The sequence below is a fragment of the Vanacampus margaritifer genome, chromosome 11 (genome assembly GCF_051991255.1).
Source record: "Vanacampus margaritifer isolate UIUO_Vmar chromosome 11, RoL_Vmar_1.0, whole genome shotgun sequence".
NCBI lineage: Eukaryota > Metazoa > Chordata > Actinopteri > Syngnathiformes > Syngnathidae > Vanacampus > Vanacampus margaritifer.
In genome coordinates this window covers 19,596,585-19,622,564 of record NC_135442.1, presented here as the reverse complement: position 1 = coordinate 19,622,564, position 25,980 = coordinate 19,596,585, and the positions used below count along the sequence as shown (strand labels likewise).

Sequence of the window (25,980 nt, the reverse complement as noted above, 5' to 3'; positions counted from 1 at the left end):
AGTTATATATCATAATGGAATGAAAATACAGTTTTCACAACCTTAATTTACCCGTGTATAGAATGTGACAAATTTAATGACATAATTTCAGCTGTACGGACGATGGACTTTATTTATTTATTACATATTTTTAGCCAAAACGTATTATTCTGGAGAAATGACAGCTGTTAGCTATTTTTTTTTGTCTGTGGCTAGATTTTTAGCCATCTACTCTTTGTTCCAAAAGCCAAGTCATTATGGACCAAGCAGCTACTGCTTCCAGTTCCACTCACGTCAAGCTGACGTCATTCCCTTCTGTGAGCACTTAATTTGTCAGCCTTAATTGTTAGCTTGTGTGTAAAATCCCTGGTACCTGGGCTCATAATCCAGGGATACAGCGCCCCATTTTTGAAGACAGGCATTCGTGTGGTCGGCATAAAGACTGGCACATCTTTATTTTCTTGCCGGGACAAGTCCAGTTTATTGTGTTTGGGAATCCACCATGTCTAGGTTTTCCAATGCAGAGAAGCCTCTTTAAGTGGACATGATTGGAGTTGCCTATGTTGATGCCCAAACGGCGTAGACTTGCCTCTATGAAATTGCCATAACTTTGTCTGGCCCCGCCCCTTATACATTTTTGCCGCACCATGCACCAGACTTGCGTTAAGCAAGAAAATAGGGCCCGCAGTCTCTTTTCTAACAGGCCCTGGATGGCAAGGTGATGCTGAAGGTTGGGGGTGGTTAGTGTGTGTGTGTGTGAGATATGCATGAAAAGACACAAGTGGGAATGTGTGTGAGTGGCAAAGAGGACAAACACAGCAGTGTCGCTAATGTCGCTATGGGACTGACGCTGGGTCAAAGGCGATCGATCATCTTGTCACCCGTAGAGATAAAAAAAAAAACATCTTTTCAAGTCAAACGACTACGAATGGGAAGCAAAGTGCCAAGTCATCTCCACAATGGAACAGTTGCCGCTGTCAATCAGCTGTCTGTAGCTCTGTGGAGGATCATTCACAGATGAACAATAGCCTTCAGTGTTGGCTTACTGTAAATAGTGTTGATTAGCGTGTCGCTAAAGTGTCACTTTAGCGCTCTCGCTGGGGGCTCAGTGTGACGTGGCCATAAGGAGCTCACTTGTCACTCAAATAGGTTATTAGAATTACACTGCAAGATTCCATCCTTTAACATTATTATTCTGGGTTATGGGAACGCATTTCTTCTGGGATGCTGAAGACTTGCTAATTAAGTTGTTGTAACTGTAATATTCCAAAAAGTTGCCTATGTCACTGGTAAAAAAAAAAAACACAACGAGCAAGCAGACCAACTGCTTGTCCTTTTGGAAAGCAAATTTTTAAATTTACTTTGTCGGCATATATTATGCTGTCAGGCCCCAAAATGCTGTGTCGCATAACCCAATGACCAAAACAACATGTTTTTTAAACCTTCTTCAGCATTTAAACTAGTGGTGTCAAGCATAGGGCTCATGGGCCGGATCAGGCCCACAAAGGCCCGCGAGATGATTTTGTAAAATAAAAAATAAATAAATAGTAGTCGGACCAATTAATCAGATGGCCACACATCAAAACTTATAATTCATAATTTCACAAGCAATCCTCAGATGAGCAATGCAACTTACATGGAATTTAGCAATGTGATTGTTTTTAGCAAATTTGTTGAATTTATTGATAGTATGATGAGGATTTTGTGTATACATATATATTATTTGTCTTATTTTTTTTATCAATTTTCCAATTTTTTGTGTTTATTTACATACCTTTTTTTAAAATACAAAACTATGCATGCTTTTAATGTTTAGCCAGGCATCATAAAAACATCTTAAGAAAAGAAAAAAACCTTCCCCTTTCCATCTCTTTAATGCGTGTAAACGGCATCTAAAATGACACCTAGTATTTACTCATTTTTATTTTTGAAAGGCTGCCCTGTAATAGTTCACGTAAAGCATGAGAGTAATGTTCCATTGGAGAACCGCGGTATCTTTTTGTCGCCCACCTCCGCCAGTCATTGATGTAGCAAATACATACAGGACAGCAGATGGAAGACCTCTGCATCAATTATTTAAATCTAAAAAGTAAACAAGATGTCTCAATAACACTCTCATACTCGCACTTCCTAGTCAGAGTAGTTGGAGACGGCTGAATTCATGCTATTATGCGAACAGGCCCTGTTCCCACTGGGATGGCGGAACAAGCTTTTATACTTAACTGCCTTGTCAGCAGGAAGGAGCCGACAGGCGAATGTTTGGTGCTCTGGAAAGAATGTGATGAGCCAACACTGGGACCTCAATGCTATGATTGTAATACAGTGGAACCTCGGAGTTTGAACGTCTCGGAACTCGTACAACTCATTTTCGGAATTTGAACACCCAAGCAAAGTAAGCTAAGACGAACGTACCTTGAAAACGGGTAGCAGAGTGAAGCCGAGTGAAGCCGGGCAATGCCGAATGCTCACGTTGCGGTAGTTGAGACTGCTCATTTTCAGTCAGATCGTGAATACTCCCGGAGGTGCTCCATACTCGTGAGTGCATTTTGATTTTTTCACGACAATTTTCTTTGCCATGGGCCCAAAGAAAGACAACAGTGCCAGTGGGCAGCAAAGGAAAACATACAGTGCTACAAACCAGAGTGGAATTAGGAAGGAGATTATCGCACCGTTGCAACTACCATGACTACTTCTGTAAATACTGGCACAAGGACCCCCGTTAGCTGTTCAACAACGTGCCTGACGTTAAACAACGCACGCAAGGATTGCTTAGTAGTCTAACAATATGCCCAATGTAAATTACACACACTCAGCACTGAACTAAAGCTAGCATTAACATAGCATTAATCATCCACTGATGCCATCACACAAAAAAAAAGGTACGGTATTTTTATTGCTTAAATACTGCACTGTACTGTAAATGTAAAAAACATTAATAGAAATTAAAATGGGAAACTTCAGTTTTTGGAGCTTGGGAACGGATTAATTGCATTTACATTATTTCCTATGGGAAAAAATGTTTCGGAGGTTGAACAATTCGGACTTTGAACACTTCGCAGGAACAAATTATGTTCAAACTACAAGGGACCACTGTATTTCATATCTTGTCTGTTAAAAAATCACTTGGATTTCTTTCTGATAATCAGCAAAATAATTGTAACAAAAAACATACATAAAAAAATTTTGGTTAAATAAATGTGTTATTATTAAAAGGATGTTTTGTATTAAATAATTTATTATGAAATAAAAAACAGAATGAACAAATATAAATAACAGAATGATAAAAAAATCTAGATAATTAGAAATATTTGTAAAATTATTGTCTGTACTGTATTTTCATTTTGTTTAATTACTTGATTGATAAATTTAATTATTTTAAGTCCCTTTAAAGTGAAAATTTATATGGAGGTGCCTTGAAAACTACTTTAATTCATTCCATTCGAGCCACCCCAATCTGCCAAACCATAAAAAATAAATAAATTGTTGTTTAAATTATTCATAACGGCTTTTCATTTGACGACAACGATATTTTTTAAATCCCTCTGGCTGAACACTCTTTGGAAAAATAACATTTTCTACTGAATCTCATTCATGTGTGTGGTGTGTAAAGGATCAATATACAGATCCAGCTGGGCAGGCATCTATTGATTTATGTTGATTGGCTCACATTTCCAGATTAAAAGTGCAAGGTCATCTGTTGCCTATGCAATGTAATGCAATCCACATGGTAAACAAACTGCTAATTACACCGCAAGCAAGAAAGTGGCCATCACAGCCAGTTATGCAAAAATGTTCATCTCCTAACCTGCTGTTGAACTTTTCCGGGTGCTTCTCCCTCATCAGATGGAAGCGATGGGCAATGGAGGCATCCTGTGAAGAAAAAAATATAAAACGCTTCACTATAAATGATGCCACATGTCACTAGTGTTTAGATATCCTCACTTTTAGAAAAAAATAACCGACATTAAGGAAATTGTTGCAACAAATTCCTCAATGTGCACTTCTGCTTATTTACTTGACGTCAGAGTGTACAGAAAGAGATTAGGGGTCAACCTGTTTTGTTTGGCATCTTTTTCATTCGGTATGAGTGGTCTATATGCCTTACTGATACCATTCATTAAAAAAAAAAGCAGACTGTTCAATTGCACAGCATACTCATTACACTATAACCATAATTGTTCATATATTATGGCGTCATCATTTGCTATTGTCGTGTATTTATTGCAGCAACCTTGTAATGGCGGATACAGGTGCAGCCTGTATCAACGCAAAGTAGGTGAGACCGGGGCTAGTTGTATCATGGGTAAGTTGTCCCATTGCAATTTTCTTTTCCACCAGAGGGCGCAACAAAAAAGTGGTGTACTAGTTTCCTTCCTATTAATGGTCAGGGGTTGTGTACTGTCTGAGAAGAGAATAGCATATTTTGAGCCGACATGAGTGCCGGTTATCTGTTTTGCACAACCCAAAGTAAAGTTTTTAAACTTCATATATTTTGAAACAGGCGTCTTACATAGACAAATTCTAGCAGCAAATCATGTGGACACGTTAGAGGAGAGATTCAGACATCTTGTCATGCATCAGTCACGGCATTTTAAGCTAACTTTAAACTAGAGCAACAATTAGCCAACATGGTTGTTTGGGGCAACTTGTCTCAGTTATTTTGGGCTCTGTTGTCACATATGCAAAAGAATGGGCCAATAAAAAATGCACCTCTGGAAACTGTGTTTACAAATGCCAGAATTGTTCTTCAGATGATGAGCCTGAAGAGTGAGGAAATGAGTTTGCCAGGTTTTGTTTCATTGATTAAAAATTGATTTCCCAGTTGTTGGAACTACAGTATGCAAACATGTCAGGACTGGTTTAAGTTTCATGATTGAAGCATCCATCCATTAAACAAAATGTGTTTTGTAATTTTACTCTCAAATTTCCAGTTTGAGGGAAGCAAAACAGCTTTTCTCAAGTACAATGTTAAATTTTCAAGATCAATGATAAACGATTTCTATGGCTGTAAACACAAAAATTAAAAACAGGATTATAAGGATAATTTTGGCCTTGTTTCATTAGTTACAAAATGCAGTGTGACATCTTACCCCATATAGTGTGACAACTTACCCATTGGTGGGGCAACATGTCACATGTTCACTCTATTTGATGGCTTATAACTCTGCACTGATGCAAGGTATGAAAATGACACAAATACAAAAAATATACCTAAGACTTTTATCTTTCATCTCGTATACATTTTGTTTATATATGATGTATTGATTCCAAGAAATATATAACAGTATAAGAAGTGATACAACTAGCCCGGTCTCGCCTATTAGTGATGTGACAATGTGCCATTGTCAAAATATCGGTCTTTGGATTGATTAGCCTTTACCGATTATGCTTTCAACCGTAGGAAAAAAAGCAAGACTATTAAATCAGGTTCATTAGCTCTCAGAAGTCAAAATTAATTAAAATTTTGCAAACAAACAACATTGCTGATAGATTGGATTGGATCGTTTTTATGCACGGACAATAGTTGAGATGCAGTTTGGATGCAGTTTTTTAATTTTTTTCCTGTATCCATTATTACTGCTGAAACGATGCAAATTTCTCTATTGCAGAAGCAAAATAAAAGTTACCTTATCTTATATTGTAAATGTTAAATTAAATTAATATACAGTATGTTTAACTCTATTGCCCCATCCCCTCGGTTGACGTAATGCGTTCTGTACTAATTCATTTTGGTTTCTGGTTCGAGTCCTCGCTAATGTATATAGCAGTGTGTATTATTTTTATTGTGTATTTTTTCTCTCTCCAGACACATCTTAATTTGCCTGCCATTTTGCTGTTTAAAGTTTGTTATTATCCACTATAACGCGGTTGCAGCCAGACCTACTGTACGAGGTGGGACACACAAAAAAAAGGTACCGTATCAGCCAATCACTTATTTCAGTGTCTCCCAACTACATGCCACAATATCTTAGCAATTAGCATAGCTTCTCAATCTTTCAGCAGTTACTAACTCCCCATCCTCCCGTCTTGATAAAGATACTTGTCAGAGGTGTAGCTTTATTAGATGTTAAGTGACTTTTGCTGTGTTGAGACCAGACGCGAAGTGAGCTTTCATCCCCATGGCTCTTTGCGTTTCGCCACATAAGCTAACTAGCCGTAGCTCGTAGAGCACTACATTAAGGGCCTTATTTTCGTTTCCAGCACAGCACAGTCTAAATGTTAGTATAGGAGGACTTTTCTTTGTTTTGGCTGTTTGCACCATTGTGAGCCTTTGTGGGACCTCAGTCATTTGCAGAGGGAGGAGTACTCAGAGTGCAACACGCCCGACTACACCGGGCTTGACATTGTGGAAAACAAAACAGCCTGCATGACATCGACAACGTCAAGATCTCTCCTTGCGGATGATGTCATGTGGGCAATTTGAAACCACCAGTGCTGTATTAAAAAACATTTAGGATAATAATAATAAATTCAATGAATTGATTTCCTTAAATGATCCATAGGTATAGACCCACACTGTTGTCAAATTTATGAATAAATTATGATGACATGCAACATACAGGGCCGCAGTGCCCGATCTCAAACCATAGCCCTCCAACTCCAAATCCCGGTGAGCTACTGTTGCCTCAAATAATAATTCTAGATATCATATTTATGATCTGTGGACACCCTGCACACGGATTAAATCCACCAAGACTTTGTTGGCAATTCCTTATTACCATAACTTTTTGCTTTACTCTTGGTCTTTATTTGTGTTTCTTAGTACCTAATGTTTATGAGCTTTTGTTTTTGGAAAGTTCTGTCAGCGGTAGAGATAGGAAAACCAGGTCAAGAAAGTAAAAACCCTGCCAGAGTTTGGCTTTAGCCACAGGTGCTTCTCTTAATGTTGTTTACCTGCCGGTTGAATACAAGCACCTGTAACTATAGCCAAACTGTGGCAGGGTTTTTACTTTCTAGACCTGGATTTCCCATCCCTGGCTACCAGTGTATAAATAAATGCCATGTTCTCTCTATGGGCTGGGTGAACATGTAGTAGAAAAGACATCTATTGCAACCATCGCCAAGCCAAGGTAGTTACTATCTACTGTACAGTAAATTATAACCACTACAGTACTATTATTGTGAGGAAACGTGGTAACCTGATATAACCTCGATTAATCCGAGGAGCTATGGCTCATGATTGCTTGACAGTGTTTGCTGTGTATCAAACTAAATTGTCTGTTCATGAGTGTGTGCTGTGTATCAATTAAACTGATCTGCTTTAATTGAATGGCGGGTTGATCTTGAGCAGATCCACGGGGGCCCTGAGAAAGAGCCCTGTTTGTGTGTATAAAAAAAATAATTCAACGGCAGCTTCTAAGCAATACATCACATAAAATAAATAATGTCAAGTGTATAAAATCTGGGTTATCCAAAGCTTTTTCTTCTTTGTATGCTTGTACTGTATAATGACATCATTTGCGGCTGGTCTAAAGTGTCCGACAAGAACATAAATTGATTTACTTCAAGTGCATCCTCACACACAAGGCCATTGTCAAGATAAATAGGTTAAAAGCTTCTTGTCTGTCTCATCTTTCTCGCTATTTTGCTGTCACATGGAGGGAAATACAATATAAACACTCTCTGGCCACTTCATTAGGTACACCAATATGATCTAATAAAGAGCTAGTGATGGGATTTTCGGCTCTTTTGGGTGATCCGGTTCATTTGGATCGGCTCAGTGAAAAGAGCCCGGGTCTTTTTGGCTCTCAAACGGCTCTTTTAACTTAAGCTTTTATATATATATATATATATATATATATATATATATATATATATATATATATATATATATATATATATATATATATATATATATATATATATATATATATATATATATATATATATAATATATATATAAATATATATATATATATATATACTATTTATGACAAATTTAGCATACATTTTGATAAATGACTTGGTGAACTAAATATTTCACTCTGCTGACTGTAAATAGCAACAAGTAAAGAAAAGTTTTTTTGTTTATTTTATTGAACGTTAAAAAGGCTACAAACAATAAATAAGCAACAAAATTAAAACTTCAATCAAAATAACAAAAATAGTGAGTAGTAATGTAAGTGCAACAGATCAAAACAAACATTATAAGCTACTCACCAGGTCCAGGATAAAATAACTTATTTTATTTCAAATTGGCATTCAGAAAAACTAAATACTTCAACTCTCTTCTTCTGTTTGTTTTCTCCTCCTCCTCTCTCTCTCTCTGACTGGTGGAGACACGGAGCACGTGCTCCTCGTGCAGTACCCTCACTGCATGCCCTCGCCCCTCCCCTTTCTCTTGCCGTCCCTCCCTCTTTGAGCAGCGCAGCCAAACCTCGCTTCAGACATGTGAAAAAGAGAGCACCATAATAAGAAAGAGAGAGCGAGAGGTAAAATGACTCTTGAGGGAGGGAGCCGGCTCTCATCATTCACTTCAAAGAGGACTCTTTGTACCAGCTCGTTCACGAATGACCCGTCATTATCAGTAACCTCAACCTTTTATTTATTTGAACAATATGTCCATTACAGTGTTGTAGTAGTTGTGTACAACTGCACTGCAATATACAAAGACACACAAAATAGGCTACAAACAAAACAGGACTTCCGGTTTGGTGGATGAGCGATGCACACTAAGATGAGAGCTCCGCTCAGGCTAACTTAATTAATCAGTAAACTTGAAGGTAGATGATCAGTAAAAATAAACATGGGACTACCAGAGCAAACAATAGAACGCAACTGAATAATTCAGATAAAGTCTCTAAGAAGACAAAATAATTACGCTACCGCCCAAGGCTAACAAAGTGATGCAGTCGCAGCTAGACTCGTCGTCATTAGCATACAGATTCAAGCCATGCAGGCCAAATTAAAAAAGTGACCTGAATAAAAAATAAAGGCAAAATTACATTCAGGGTGTGAAATCAAATGATTGAGACAAGATAGTGACCAGAAATAAATTATGTTAACAATGGAAATGGAGGAACTAAAAGATAAGATGGTTGTCATACTAACGCGGGTTGAGGAAATGGAGCAGTGAAACATGGTGTCGGGCACATTCTTGAAAAACTGGATGATTTGAAGCTGGGTACACCAGAAACAACATGAGGATTTTCATGGTTAAGGAAGACGCTGAGTCAAATGGTAATTCGGTGATGGAATATATTGGCAAATGGTTCCAAAAAGAACTTGACACAGACTCCAACCTACAGATTCAATGCACACATATAGCCCTGGCATAAATACTGTCTAATAATAATAAATCTTTGACACATGGAACCCCGCGACCCTTGTGAGGACAAGCGGTTAAGAAAATGGATGGATGGATGACACATGGAAAGCACAAATGACGTGTAAGTATCAAGGATGTTGGGACTCAAAATATGTTGCTTGTGTGAGTAAGGACAGGAAAAGGTGTATACTCATAACTGCTAGCATAGCATGCTGCATAACTCGGGGCCCAACTTTTTTTGGAAGGATTTTCCCCCAAAGAGATTAGAGAGTTAAAAGTGTGTGGTATGCTCTTGGACACATTTTAATGTTGTTAGTAGACCTTGTTACTATATAGACCAAAATGAACGGTTCAATCAATGCATACAGTATTGATCGAGTATTTCATGGTTTATGAATTACACGCCGAAAATCTTCGCAGCGAGGCACCACAGCGGCCAAAGCAGATATGTAATAAAGCCATGTTGTTACCTGCTGGCTGCGTGTTCATGTGTTCTTTCTCCGCCTGATAATTTGTTGACCCAAAAATCATGAAAAAGCTGTGCATTGATGCGTTAAGTACCATGTCTCTCTCGTTGGGTTCAGAATCATATATGGATTTTATCGGCTGACTGGCCCGGTGAAATGCCGAGCGTGGCCTGACGGACACTGATGCGCAGAATTAACCGCATCAGCAAATTTCATATCTCAAAATAGAAGCCGCCAGTGCCGCTTTAATTGGCAGAGAACTTGAAACCCACCGAGCGACGGGACATCACAAGCAATTTGATGGACTGAGAGGAACCATGAGGAATGCGGGGCTTTTTTGGAGTGTCTCACGTGTCGTGAAACATGGCAAGGTGACTGCAATGACAACTGCGAGGCACAAACGTGGAAAACATGGCAGAATTGAGGGGTTGAGGGCATCAAAAGGCCTCGAGTGTGCATGCAAACATGTTTTTTTGTAACTCAGGGTTTAGGACTACACGAAGCGTTCCAAAACAAGACAAACTGTCACATCAGAAAATCTGAAAATATTTGCAACTGCCTCCAGTCGCCACAAGCATCAAAGTTGTTTTGATCCTAAAGTTGTCGCAACAGGAAGTGTAACTGTAAAGGACAAACCGACATGACCCCATTGACAGAAACATCAGAAACAGTTAGCATGCATGAAATTACAATGAGCAAGTTTCACACTAGGCAATGACATATCCTCAAAATATTTTGTAAAGTATTGAGGGTTTCTGTAATTGTTACATGATAGTAGTGGTCAGAAGTGTGTAGTAGAACACATTTACTCTAGTTGATTTTTTTTTTTTACTTTTATCTATGTAATTGAAATAAGTGCCTGGTGAGTCTATTGTGCTGCTTTATGAAAGTAAACAAAGTTAATTTAAGACCATTTCTGGTGGCTGAATTTTCCTTAATTAATGCTACTTCATGAAGATGAACAGTATTGTTTTAAAGTGATTTTATTGGCAATGTAGAAAATCACACATTCAATAATTTTTTTTGTCTATTTGAATAAAAAAAAAAAGAATAATCAGAAGTTACTCACCAGTCACTCTGTAGTTGAGTAATATTTTTTACTTAGTACTTACTCCTTCTCAAGGAATTATTTATACTTTTATTTAAATCATATCATTCTCAAGCAGGGACCAGCAACATGGTGCCCAAGGGCACTAAGTGGCACCCAAGGACAACATGAGTAGCAATCCCAGAGGCTTATTGTAAAAATATCTCACTAGTGAGATATTTCAATTTTTTGTGTCGCTACTGGAAAAAGTGCACTGTCAATGTCAGATTAAAAAAAAAACCCTAGTATATTTCAAAGGTCAGAACATAACATTCATAGAGACAAGATTGTGGGCTTGCGATTGCATTTATTTTATAAATGTCTATATCAAGCCGGTAGCCCTTTGAATGAATTCATACCTCTCAGTATAAAAAATGTTGATGAAATACTGAAACCTGTTCTAAAGTAACAGCAGCCTACTCTTGTGTACAATTTTTGGGTACCTCTGGTGGTGAAATAAAGAGGTGGATTAAGTCAAGTGTGTCCCCAAGGACAGACTTTGGTATCAAATGCACGGCCCCCATGCAGCCCAAAAATTGTGAAAAAAGTGTGAAGAAATAAGGATGCATGTCATGAGCACAGACTGTCAACATTGCCCCCAGCCACTGTTAGCATGAACCATTTTTTTTTCTTAAAGTAATTTATTATCATTCATTATTATTATTGCAATAATTTTTAATGTTGACCAAACAGGATGTGTTACCAGGACTAACCAACAGAAACTGATGGACCATCTTCAAGTGAGTTAGCATGCATGAGATTGGCAACGCTAGTGTTACAAAAAGGGCGCGAGCTGGCAATGACACATCCAAAAAAACCTTAAATAGAATGAATGTGGTGCGAATGCGTTGACGGAATTACGTTATCTGGACACGCTGGGTCCTCAGCTAAACCCAACAACATTAGACACATAGCGTTGCAAGGCATGACCCCAAACGTCTGACCCTAAGTTATTATTTCGATCTGGTGGGACAATTCATTAGCCCTGGCTCGCTATAACTAATGTAGTTAAACAGCAAAACAACAAGTCTTGTATATTTCATACAGTAAGTAGCATGGGGGGGTCAAAGCAGCATGAATCCACAGCTGGAGATGATTATATCCGACGACGTTTGTTTCCTCATTCTTGTAAAACTCGTGACTTGCATGATCTTGACAAACAAGTACTGTCTGTAACCATGACGAACATCCATTCCAGACTACATTCAAAAGTTCATTCATTTATTTAGCATACTGTATTTTGGCAATGGTACAGGTACTATTTACATTCAGTTTCCAGGTGAAATTTCAGGATGACTCTAAAACTCACTATGACCTTTGTAGGTAAACTTAATTTGATCTTCTCAAAACTTTTGAATGCCCGAGTTCAGTGTTTTGGTACTTTTGTAAAACTTGCTGTCTTCCAATAAGAAGCTGTGGCGGTGTAGAGACGGTCGTTCAGTAACCGGAAGGTCGGCTGTTCGATCCCCGTTCTCCCTAAGTAATGTGTTGTTGTGTCCATGGGCAAGGCACTTCACACACATTGCCTCCAGTGATACTCACACTGGTGTATAGAAGGCGCAAATGTTTGGTGGTGGTCGGAGGGGCCGTAGGTGCATACTGGCAGCCACGCTTCCATCAGCCTACCGCCACCAGAGTGTGAATGTGTGAGCGCATGAATAATGCAACCACTGTGAAGCATCTTTGAGTGTCCAAAAAAGCACTATATAAATCTAATACATTATTATTATAAGCTTAACAGCAAAATTCACAACAGTTGTTTGCTCTTTTGAGACATTGCTGTTGTTTTACATGACCAACCACTACTAACTAATGAGTTCCTGTACTTGTTAACCCATTACGTGTAAAACTTTCCATGTGTATCTTTGCTGAGAGAGCATGCAGGCATATCCGCAAAAACAAATTGTGTGCAAGAGGATACGTGTGTCTGCATGTGTGTGTATGTGTGTGCATGCATTGGAGTATTGCTGGCATTCGGTGAAGGTCAGGGGAAGTATCAGTGACAGGAAGTCAGCAGCTGCCAGGTCCACGGCAGGTTATGAATAATGGACGGTAATGAATAACCATGCTGAGAGACACCTGCCGACTCTTCAAGACCAGAGGAACTCTGCTCAAGAGCACTAAGGTCACATACGTGCAGGCCCAACGACAAGTTGACACCCTTTTGTTCATTTGTACAGCTCACTGGTATTTTGTTGTTGTTGAAATTAGTAAACTGTCTTGGGAACATCAAAGCAAGCAGAAGGCAATGGCTGTATTGTACTTTCGCTAATCAGAATCGTGAAGAAAGTAATTTCTAGAAAACGTGAAACAACAACAAGGGTGAGCCAAGGATTAGTGGTGTACCACTGGCATTTACGTTGGCATTTACACTTAATACAGAGGATCTTTTTCAAAGTTTTTTTTCTTTGAGATTGTTTCACATTGTTAAGCTCTAAAATGACAGTCGCAAAAAAATTAACAGCGAAAAAAACACTATTTTTGTTTTTACCGGTACTTTAGCTATTTAATATTCTTAGTATTTACTTTAGCTATACCTATAAATCAATCTAAATTAGTAATTGTCTGGTTACTAGACAAATACTTAGATTGATTTCTAGTTATTTATACAAAAATTAGTTAGTAAATTAGTTGGATGGCTACTATCTAAGCTATCCACTAAGCCAGTTCATTAGTTAGGCAGCTAGTTCGCCAGTCAGAATTTTAGCCCACTTTTGCCAACTGCGCTAGATCTCTCAGATTTGACGGGTGCCTCTTCTCCCAGCTGCCGTTTTGAGAAATTTCTACAGGTGTTCTCTGGGATTTAAATCAGGACTCATTGCCGGCCAATTCAAAACTCTCCAGCGCTTTGTTGTAATTCCTTTTGGGTGTTTTTGAAAGTGTGCTTTGGGTCAATGTCCTGCTGGAAGACCCACCCCACTCTGACAGAGACCCAGCTTCCTGAGACCGGGCCCTACATTACAGTCCAAAATTCTTTGGTCGTTTTCAGATTTCATGATGCTGTATGCTTACACTCAAGGCATTCGGTACCAAAAAGAGCAAAGCAACCTCAAAACATTAGTGAACCTCCAGCATGTTTGACCATAGGGACCGTGTTCTTTTCTTTGCAGACTACACTTCAGTAAGTACTCTGAACTCATCTGTCCACAGGACATTCTACCAGAAGGATGTTGGCAAACTCCAGCCTGACTTTTTATGTGTTTGTTGCAGTGGGTGTCCGACCACAGCATCTCTTTTCATTCAAATGGAAATAGAGACTGTGAGCTTCAGGTGACCTTAAATTTGTTTGGAAGTGGATTGAGGTTCTTCATCCACCATTTGGACAATCTTTTGATGCAATCTTTCATAATTTTTTCTCTTCCATCCACATCCGAGGAGGTCAGCTACAGTGCCATGGGCTGTGAAATTCTTGATGATTCTCTGATTTTGCGCACAATAGACACAGGAACATTCAGATTCTGGAGATGACTTTATAGCCTTGAGATTGTCCAGGCTTTTCCACAATTTTGTTTTTCACATCCTCTGACAGTTTCTCCATGCTTAATGTGGTACACGCAGACACGCACAAAGGCTGAGTCACTTTTCCCCCAATTGTAACTGGTTTAACTTATAAATTGCCAATAAATAAATGTGAATACAGAAGAACTTCTGGGAGACAATGTTTTTGGACATTACTATACAGTGAATTAGCTAAACAATTATTTAATAATTTAGATGCAACCAAGCTAGTTAGCTATTTTGCTATTTGCCGACTATCTTATCAATTAGGTGCTTGGCTGCTAGCTATATAATGAACAAGGGATTTAGTTACTTAGCTAGCTGGCTAGCCACTTACTCCCTAGCTGCTATCCATATAAATGGTTCATTGGTGAGTGGTTCAGTTGCTATCTAACTAGTTAGTTAAATAATTAGCCAGATAGTTCATTCTCTAGCCACGTTGTAAGTGAGCTAACTGCTAGAAATCTACTAATTTGATTACTGCATCATTGTTTTGGTGTAGCCTACATGTTCTGCCTGTCAACCACTCTGACAGGATGTTTTTACATTCAGCACTTGAGTTACGCGCTTATAAACGTATCATAAAAGGTGCGGCACAGTCTTGGCAAGCGAGCATGCGAAGTGTTGTGGTAAACATTCGGAATTCCAAGGAGCCCCCACCCCCGCCAAGCTCCCCACAGGAGAATCAACTTGCAGTACATGCTCTTGTGCACTCGAGTCTAAGCACGTGCACACCTCACACAATTAGTCATGCATTTTGCTGAAGGATCAACTTGAAGTGCTATCCATGATGTTTTCTGACAGGAATTTGCATGGAAAAAACACGGTAGCTTTCTCTCTCTCTTTTTTTTTTTTTTAAACCAGCAACCGTGGCTAGCTAGCTAGCTAGCGGTGCAGATTTACTAGCCTGCACTCTGCATTGTCACTAACCACAGTTTTGTTGTTGGATAGGAGTTATGCACAACCAAGATCTGCATTCTGTCCAACTGGTATGAGATAATGCTGAAAGGGAATCAAAACAAAAAGCTTTTCTGACCAAAGGCGCACAATAAAATAAAAGGCTCAGTTGGTTCAGCTGACATTGGAGGGAAGTGAAGAGCCCATAGTCACCGTCACCAACCCATACACATCGAAATATGGCCAGTACGCTGCCTCAACTCTTCCAAAAGCTAAGCCAGGTGTTTGATATACCCATTGCCATGAGAAACTAATTTTATAATGTTTAATGTTGAGTATGTGTGTGGTGTACACATGTGTGGCCAACCTGGCCTTAGGGCCTAATCCATCCATCCATCCATCCATCCATCCATCCATCCATCCATCCATCCATCCATCCATCCATCCATCCATCCATCCATCCATCCATCGTCTACCGCTTATCTGGAGTCGGGTCGCAGGGGCAGCAGCTTTAGCAGGGAAGCCCAGACTTCCCTCTCCCCAGCCACTTCATGTAACTCCTCTGGCGGGATCCCAAGGTGTTCCCAGACCAGCCAAAAGACATATACCCCTTTTCCACGAGACCCAAACGGCACATCACTACACGGCCTGGCGCGACACCAGAAGGCTTCCATTGCGTTTCCATTTCAACGGACGGCGGGATAGGGGCGGGATCATTTGAACTGTCCAAGCATGCACACTCGCAGCGCGTACGTATCTGCCATAACATTTAACGAGTGGAAAGTCTCAGCCACTGTTTTTGCATTTTGCATGATGTGACGATGTTGCAAAGTACAGCCCATCAAATGCACAGAAGCTTTCACATATAGACAAAAAAGCTATTTCCGGTGTGGAACCGGTCTATTGGAAAAGCAGCAATAGTCTCTCCAGCATGTCCTGAGTCCGGAACACCTCTCTATGGAGGTGTCCAGAAGGCATCCAAACCAGATCCCCGAGCCACCTCAGCTGGCTCCTCTCGACGTGGAGGAGTAGTGGCTTGACTCCGAGTTCCTCCCGGATGACCGAGTTTCTCATCTCTAAGGGAGAGCCCGGACACCCTGCAGAGGAAACTCATTTCGGCCGCTTGTTTCTGAGATCTTGTTCATTTGGTCAAGACCGGCAGCTATTTAAAAAAAAAAAAAGAAGAAAAAAAACACAAGACCATGTTGGCCTGGAATGGACCGGCCATTTGGGACTTGTCCATGCCCCTGCTGTCCACGCCCAAGCCTATTCTCCAGACCTGTTCAATCATGAAAACACTTTAAAATAAATTTGACAAAATGGTGTCTGCCAAAAGGTCTCAAAAAGCTGAAACAAAATGCCACGGTCCAAAGAAATTCAAGAATAGATAAACAATCAAGTAATTGACACCTATCAGTGTGGAGTAACAAAGCAACTGCTAAAGCTTGAGGATTCTAACGAACCACGCTGACAGCCATTATCCACAAATGGAGAAAACGTGGAACAGTGCAAAACCTTCCTAGGAGTGGCCGGTGAGTTTTACGGTGAAAATCACTGCTGACCCCCACCCAAAAAAAAATCTGATTGATTCCGAAGACTTTTGTGCTTCTTAGCTGTTTGGGCCTTGACTGCACGCCAGCATTAGACAAAATATAGTGGATTGCGAATGATTCCTAACACAATACAAATATTTCTGATATCTAGCTCGCAAGCTCGTTATCAAGCAAATTAGGTGAATGTGCTGCTATGAAACTATACCTTAGTGATTGTAATGTATCATATCATCTTTAAAGTAAATCTTAGGATTCTCAGAGGAAACAAAGTTTTCACAGCATGACAACCAAAATAAAAAACAGACGCTCACATGATTTGTCATCGCCTTGGACAAGCCCACCACATGCTCCACACCATGTAGCAAAGTCAACGTCATGTACTGTAACTGTGGAAGCGCTCACATTGAGCCGGATGTCACCATGGCTCCCAAACCTTGAAGCACAAGATAAGCCAAGCAGATTGGAGGGCCTCTTACGGTGACGTGGTGGACTGAGTCACAGCGGCTGGTTCGCTCAGGTGTCCAGATAGGCAGCCATCTGTCGCCATTGCACCCGCTAGGCTCCGCGATCTGTCACCCTGGGTTTTACATAGCTACTGTGTAGTACATTTATTCAAAGTGTTTCTTAACCTATGCCCATTTATCTATATTTGTCCATGCTATATTGTCCATCAATAAATTAATATGGATATACATATACTTTTGGAATTCCTTTTTTTTTTGCTGCAAATTAAGAAATCATTCCAGTCAACTAGCCAGTAGATAGTTAGAGCTAGAATAGTTAGTTGATCGCAAGGTATTTAGCTAGCAAGTTAGTTATCTATTTCACATTACGTAGTTTAATAATTAGAGAGCTAGCAGCTATCAAAATGGCTAGTTGATAGAGTTAATAAGCTAGTCAGTGAGTTAGTTATTTAGTGCACATTCGGAAATACAGTGGTACCTCGGAGTTTGAACATAATTCGTTCCTGCGATATGTTTAATGTCCGAATTGTTCAATCTCCGAAACATTTTTTCCCATAGTAAATAATGTAAATGCAATTAATTTGTTCCCAAGCTCCCAAAACAGAAAAATCCTATTTTAATTTCTATGAATGTTTTTTACATTTACAGTACAGTGCAGTATTTAAACAATAAAAATACCTTACCTTACCTCTTGTGGTGTGATGGCATCAGTGGATGATAAATGCTATGTTAATGCTATCTTTAGTTCAGTGCTGAGTGTGTGTATTTTACATTGGGCATATTGTTAGACTACTAAGCGGTCCTTGCGTACGTTGTTCAATGTCAGGCATGTTGTTGAACAGCTAAGGGGCGGGGGTCCTCGTGCCAGTATTTACAGAAGTAGTCACAGTAGTTACAACTGCGCAACAATCTCCTTCCTAATTCCACTGTGGTTTGTAGCATTGTATGTTTTTCTTTGCTGTCTTTCTTTGGGCCCATGGCAAAGAAAATTGTCGTGGAAAAATCAAAATGCACTCGCGAGAATGGATCACCTCTGGGAGTATTCATGATCTGACTGGAAATAAACAATGCATTGTCTCAACTACCGCAACGTGAGTATTCGGCATTGCTCGGCTTCGCTCGGCTTCACTATGCTACCCGTTTTCAAGGTTAGTTCGGCTTAGCTTGCTTTGCTTGGGTGTTCGAACTCCGAAAATGAGTTCAAACTCTGAGGCATTTTTTACTGAGATTTTTTGGTTGAAGTCCGAATTGTACGAGTTCCAAGACGTTCAAACTCTGAGGTTCCACTGTACACTCAGAGCGCGCACTGGTTCACTCCGACCGTTTAGAAACTCAGTGCGTTGCTCCAATTTGCTGTTCGGAAATTCTGAGTGCACCAAAAAAATAAATAAATAAAATGCAGGTTAGGGTGACCAAATGTCATCATTTAGGAGGACAAACCATTTTCTTACGTCCTGTTCGGGTGTCCGGAGGTTTTATAAATTCATGAAAATGTCCGGTTAGCATTGTGTGACTAATAGGAGGCGAAGTACACTGTGTAACTGCGACTGGTACCACAATTTCAAGGCCGGGGCAAGTGTCTTCTTTTTTGGGGGAAAAAGGGAATATGGTCACCCTAGGTAAGTTATAAACTTTTTTCCCGGAAGTTTGTGGTTTAGAGGTGCTAGGTCTGGGTCTTTTCTTAAGATGGTGGTTGTTAGGCTGGCTAATGTTGACGTTGAGCTGGTTACTAGTTGCTGTAGGTTAACTTAAACTTGTGCATTCGGAAATTAATGGATGCGGAGAGCACTATGCCTCTCCAAACAATGAGCACTCTCAATGTAGTTCACGGACTTCCGAGAGTATTTCTGAATGCGCCCATAGCTAGCAGCTATGAAATAAAATAGGTATAGCAAGTTAAATATCTAGACAAAAGACAAATAGAAGGTATGACATTAAAAGCATTTGACTACAGAAGTTCCACTGTAGTTGGTTAGAGTTTGTATAAACAGTGAACCCCCGCTATTTGCAGGGATAGTGGCTGAGCGCTGTAGCAAATAACGAAAATCTGTGAGTACTTAACACCCCTAAATGGGTTTGTATTTGCCAGAGATGTTACAAGATGGTGGCAAAGGAATCCTTTTGGGTAAATGAAGCTCCTCAATTGATTTCAAACTGTTTTGTTAGCACCAAGATTTCTCCAGATGACACAAAACATACAGCATTTAAAAAAAAAGGTCAATTCCAAACTGCAAATATTCACTATATACATGGTATCATAATAAGCTAATAATGACATATTATGCTGTCAAGCGATTACAATTATTTAACTAATAATCACACATTTTTCCATAGTTAATCGTGATTAATCACAATTAATCACATTTTCCACTTTTGTTTCTACTTTGTTTATCAACGCTGGTAACAAATTATATATATATTTTACTTGAGTCAAATATTGGAATTAATGTAAAATCATCAAATAGAAAGAAAGTGTATTTAGAATCAAAGACTGTTCTAATAGCTTTCTTTGATTCTTGTATAGAATGCTTCTCAACTGCCAAACAAAATGGCCCAAATTGATTCATCTTTTTTCTCATACAAACAATTCTCAGAACTTCTCGCTTCCAGATTTACTTGTGCTCACAAGCAGCGTACTTCAGAAGGGTTGATTAACGAGGCCTCATGGAGGAGCAAGGTATTTTGCTCTAAGATGATACAAATAAATACAACTAATATGCTATTTGAATTTGGCTTTGTAAAGGGCACAAATTATTTGAGTTTTCTCCAACAAGTGTCAATATAATTCATGTTTGCCCATATTCTCGCCAGTAACTAAGTTTGGCTGCAGGTTATAGGCCATAGAAGTAAATAAAACTGGGCAAACCGAGTAAAAAAATATATATATTAAAGTGAATTACTTGTTTTTAATAAACTAATTATTTACTCAACTATTATGAAATTCTATATAATAAATAAACTACCGGTAAATTTCCAATGTGATTGTAAATAGATTTGAGCGGGAAAATGAAAACTGACACAACATATAAAGCTGCAACCAGAAGACACAGTTCACACATAGACAAGACATAGTGTGCTGTGTGTTCAGTCTGGCAAGCCTGCAGACATCAGTGGGAGTGCAGTTGTGTAACATCACCACGGTGCATCCTCTTCTACCTGTGAACATAATGTTCTCTTTTGGCATTTGTATCTTTTTTTTCTATGATGAACTCTCTACATGCGATGACTAAGACTTATTTCATTTGTCCTGTCAAGTTATCACACTGGAGAGACACAGAAAAAAAATCAACAACAGCAAATAAGAAAGAAATAACAACAGATGGCTGGCTCTTAATATGCTACATTGATGACTCAGCTTAAGGTTGGGCTAAACACTACACATACTGTTTGGCGAAAATACACATACAACTTTGGAAGGTAGTTATAGCGACCTAGCTAGCCAATTACCTATTTAGAGAGTTACTAGTTAATTTAGCCACTTAGTTATGTAGCCTTCCCAAAAACCTTACAGCACAAAAAGTATGAATAGTAAAATAATGAAGATGGTCTGAATTTATTAACATATGTACAGGTGAAATCTAGGCCTGTTTAATTGAACTTAATGCTCATATCTTTGAAAGAAGCCACACTTTTCTCTGTTGTAGGAATAGCAACGAGTGAATACACAGGTTTATTCTGTCATCGATTGGAAGAGCATTTCATTGTTGCGCCTGCCACTATAAATTGCTGGCATTGATTGTTACCCAGCTTGTTAAATAGTCAGATGGTTAGTTAACTGATATCTAATTATTTATGTTATATAAATATTTTACAATTTTAAATTTTTTTTTTTAATTTTAAAAACATTTTAAATAGTAATCTATCTTGTGTAATTTTCAGCTAGTTATACAAGTATCAGTTAGCTAGCCAGTTAAAAGGCGTGATTAGTCAGTTAAATAGCTGCTAAAAAATGTCGTTATTTAGTTAGTGAGTGCCATGGCTGTTTACAACGCCACAGCTGAGGCTTCATTTGAGTGTCGACTGCACAGCTGCTGCATTGCCATGGTGATGCTTCACATAAGCGTTTGACTACCCCGAAGATGTGTGTGTGTGTGTGTGTGTGTGTGTGTGTGTGTGTGTGTGTGTGCGTGTGTGTGTGTGTGTGTGTGTGTGTGTGAACTCCATAAAAAATGTGAATGAGTCCTTTGGCCAGTAACTCCAATGGAACATGAGCCGATAAGAAGATGGGTTGCTCGGTAACAGTAACCTGGTAACCAACCAAATTCGCAAATGAAGAAAGTTGTCCAAGAGGGAGCAACTCATTGATTCATCTTCTCTTCTTTTGTGGCAAAAGAGACTTGATCATTTTACTGCAAATGAATCAACCATAACATGTTGATGTCATCTTATCAGGGGTAGGCCATTATTACCCATTTTGTGCATATTCTAATATGACACAATGTTATTTGTATGTTAGTGTATTGAAAGTTGACTTTAAAACAAAATTAAAAGAAAGTTATAGAAACTGGACAGAACTGATAATTCATACAGACAACCAAAATACATAAACATGGATGCATACAACATTTTGGAATGATCATATGTGTCTACTGGAATGCTAATCAGTATTGATCAACATTTATACTGTATTGAGCTGCTTACATGCGTCACGTCACATAAGGTTTTGTTTTTTCTGAGCAAACAGCAATTAAAAAAAAAAATCCTACAACAAATACTTTCAAGAACATGTTGTATTCTCGTGGTCCAATGAAAATTATGTAAATCCAAATCTATTACATTATTGTAATTTACTATAAAAAAAATCAAATTTGACTTCATCTAATAAGGTGAGTGCTTCAGTGCTAATATTTTGAAGTTAAATATTCTTACCACTCCGATAGAAAAGTAGTTGTTGACGATGTTGTAGGGTACCGGGTCACCCTTCTCCTCCTTGTCATCGGGCACAATGTCAATGTTCCAGCGATCCAGCACCACCTCGATACTGTGCTCAATATCGCGCAGGAACTTTAACAAACTGCCCCCCTCGTATCCTGAAAACACACATTTAGTAGCATTTTTGATACATAAATAGACGCTCATATTTGTGGAATATGCTGCAAGTGCAACCAACCTTAATATTCGGGTGGAATTTTCTTAGCATGATAGTCCATTAGGATCTAATAAAATTGTTTATTTTTGTATACTTTCAAACTAAATTATTTTGAGATTGCTGAGTGACATATCGTTGCTGTGCGATTAAAAACATGAAACAGCAATTGGGAATAAAAAAAACGATTTCTGCAAAATTCAAATAATTTTTTTTGTTCTGAATTAAGAGAAAACTCAACAAATGTTCTGCAGTTTTTATTGGGTCATTGATTGTCATACGGCCACTAAGTGAAATTTACAGCCATTCCAAATGTGAGTTTTTTTGGGGGGTCGTTGTAGCCGGAAAAAAAATATATTTTAGTTGTCTTTCAAACCAAAATAGATCACTAACTATGTTTTAGGTTACAATGAACAGAAAAACTCAGAAAAGTCACTTCTTATCGGATTATCAATTTTCAGAGTAAAACTATTCATACTGATTTGATTATGATTTCCTACGAAATTATTTTGAGAACTATCATTCTAAAAAGAAAGAAAGAGAAAGAAAGAAACAAACAAACAAACATGTCCTGTAACTCAAAATCATATGGGTGTTGGTTTTATGCAAAAAACAATGAACATATGTTTAGAATACTCGCTTTGTATTGGACAATGAAAATATACTAACTACACTAATATACTAATACTGCTAGAAAGTTGACAGTGTTTAATAAGAATGACTAATTATACAGGTCAAACATGATATGCAAAAATATGAGGTAACCATGTGAAACTACTTGCTAGTAAGGGTTTAGTCACAATGACTTTTTTTTTCCCTGAAAATGACAGAATTCAATGATGAATGTTTATTTTTGTAAAACCGCTCGTATTAAAGCTTAATTTGGTGTTGTATAAAGGCAAATATCATTAAAAACAATGCCATTGCCAAAATACTCCAGGGCCTAACGCTAAGTAAATGTCTTAACTGTTAGTTAGTGCCTTTAACTACTATTTATAATAATTCTAATCAATCATGGACCGTGAAACAGATAGGTGGTTCTTTGGTACATATCCTGTCAATTTATCTTCAAAACTAAAAATATGGAGCAGGTGGTGATATTTTCTGTCCGGGTGACTCTCAGTTGAGTGTTGGCCCAACAGTGTAGCTTGTCACATAAAACGGTAAATCAACTAAATGAATGCATTGCCACAAGCTCATATTAAAATTGTCTTTTTTTTCTATTATTATTGACAGGAAGTTAAAATTGTTTGCCCTAATTCTTGATTGAGAACTCCTGATCCAGGCTTTAACTGATTTCCACTTAACTCTTCAATAGCCTCCCCCCCCCCTAATGAGGTTACTTAATGCACAATATTATCTTAATGGACATGTAATTCCATCATGTGGATGCATTTCACAACTGCCGGTTCTAATTTTGTAAACAAGGTTTGCTGGCAGGAGTAACACAAACGAATACTGCTCAATGGTCTGTTTCCAATAGACGATTTGCACATGAAGTAATGACTTTGCCTGTGTAGTATAGCATGTAGAGCGGTCTCACCTCCCCCCCAGCGGAGGCAGCGTGCCAGGTCGTTGCCTGTCCCCAGCGGCAGAATGGCCACCGGGGGATGCCGGGCAAAGTTGGCCTTGTCTGCAGAGACATATTTCAATTGTCACATTTGCTCACCAGTGACTGACACACAAGATGAAATGACAGGTTTTTTTCAAAGACGTTTTCATTGATGTTAATATTGGTCAAGATGACCTCACCAGTTTTTAAAAACATTTTTTGTGACCGGAGTTACATCTTTCCATACTACATATCAAGGTAATGCAAGAAAACATGAAATGTAGAACATGAACATGTGAACAAGACCTATACAGTCTAGGATCCATCCAACGGTGCCGTCCCCGCCACACGCAAGCACTCGGAAATCAGGGACGTCGTGAAAAAAGTTGAGCCTGAGGGGAAAGACGTGCGATGTGTTAGCAACACCTCTTGTGAACACTGCTTTGATGAATTCTCATTAGCCCAAGTTGGTACATTAAGCACAAACACAATTCTGAGCAGTGATGTTGCTATGGTAATGACTAGAGGTGTATGGAGGACCAAAATAATAAAATAAAAATAAATAAATGACTAAATAAATAAATAAATAAAAGTGAAAATAAAAACTGATATAAAAATATAATTCAAAAATTAAATACAAAAAACGAATATAAATGGAAACAAAAAACAACAACAAATATATATCTATGCCTAAATAAATAAATAAATAATAAATACAAAAATAAAAAATGAGATTAAAATGAAATGTTATTCAAATGACAAGGCGGTCCTTAGCATGATTAAAAAAAAATATTATATTGTTGTTTCATTTCCAATTATATTTATTTTATTGTATTTAATTTCAGAATTATATTTTTCAAACCTGTTTTATTTTCACTTTTATTCATTTATTTATCTATTTAGTCATTTTTAGTTTGGGCAGTTTTGGTCCTCCAAAGGGTTGGGGCAGTGCAGTACTGAATCCTTATTAAGAATAAAACTTATTTCAAGTTAACTGTCATTAACTGTCATTTAATAACAATTCTTTCAACTGGTAAACTACCTCTCTTATCCCTTTGCTATTTGTATACATGTGAAAATACAGTAGTCTTTGTAAAATGTGTATAGTAAATTCATACATACAAAAATGTAAATGAAAACAACCCTCTTAAATATAGCCGACTGGATGGCGAGATGTTTCCGTGCAAAACCACACAGACGACAAGCAGGGCTACAGTCCTCCTCTCTATCCTCTACTTAAAGATGCTAGTAAAATGTCAATGACTCCCGCAGTCATTGACATTTTACTAGCATGTCTTATAGTTTTGACCAAGTCATGAATGGGTTTTAGTGAAATAACTGTAACAACTACACATTAGATTATCAACCTATATTAAGATCAAGCAATAACGTGGATGAGTTTGCTGTAATGGTGTGTCATTCAGTGAAATTCTCATTTTTTGAATCTGGTTTTTATGTTTGTATTTAGTTTTACTTTTATAAATTTATTATATATGTATATATATATATCCATCCATCCATTTTCTTGACCGCTTTTCCTTACTAGGGTCGCGGGGGTGCTGGAGCCTATCCCAGCTGGCTTCGGGCAGTAGGCGGGGTACACCCTGAACTGGTTGCCAGCCAATCGCAGGGCACACAGAGACGAACAACCATACTCACAATCACACCTATGGACAATTTGGAGTGTTCAATTAACCTGCCATGCATGTCTTTGGAATGTGGGAGGAAACCGGAGTACCCGGTGAAAACCCACGCAAGCACGGGGAGAACATGCAAACTCCACCCAGGAAGGCCGAAGCCCGGACTCGATCTCACGTCCTCTGCATATATATATATATATATATATATATATATATATATATTTATTATTATTATTTTTTGACATGAACAAATATTGTAAATGTGATACACAAAAAAAAATTAAATGCATTACTTTAATGCATATAATTATGTTTATTGCTCAAGGGTGAATCAAAAAACACCATTTTTGATTTTTCTATATGGCTGGAAGCCAAAAGTGTTCCAATATATCTAGAAATCACTCATACAACATATTTCTCCCATATATGATGGTTTAGGGGTGCCACCATATATTAGTTTTTTTTTACTATTAGTAAATTGTGGTCAAT

General features: G+C 38.3%; 1 protein-coding gene across 4 annotated transcripts in view; it reads right to left on the bottom strand.

Annotated features, from left to right (window-relative positions):
* Nucleotides 1-25,980, bottom strand: part of dgkg (diacylglycerol kinase, gamma) — a 126,756-nt gene that overhangs the window by 31,502 nt on the left and 69,274 nt on the right. For all 4 annotated transcript variants that reach the window (XM_077580156.1, XM_077580155.1, XM_077580158.1 and 1 more), the window contains 4 exons: nucleotides 24,158-24,243; nucleotides 23,843-23,932; nucleotides 22,083-22,243; nucleotides 3,785-3,849 (listed from right to left, as the gene is read on the bottom strand). In XM_077580156.1, the coding sequence (XP_077436282.1) occupies nucleotides 3,785-3,849; nucleotides 22,083-22,243; nucleotides 23,843-23,932; nucleotides 24,158-24,243 (402 nt within the window). The remainder of the gene's footprint in view (nucleotides 1-3,784; nucleotides 3,850-22,082; nucleotides 22,244-23,842; nucleotides 23,933-24,157; nucleotides 24,244-25,980) is intronic.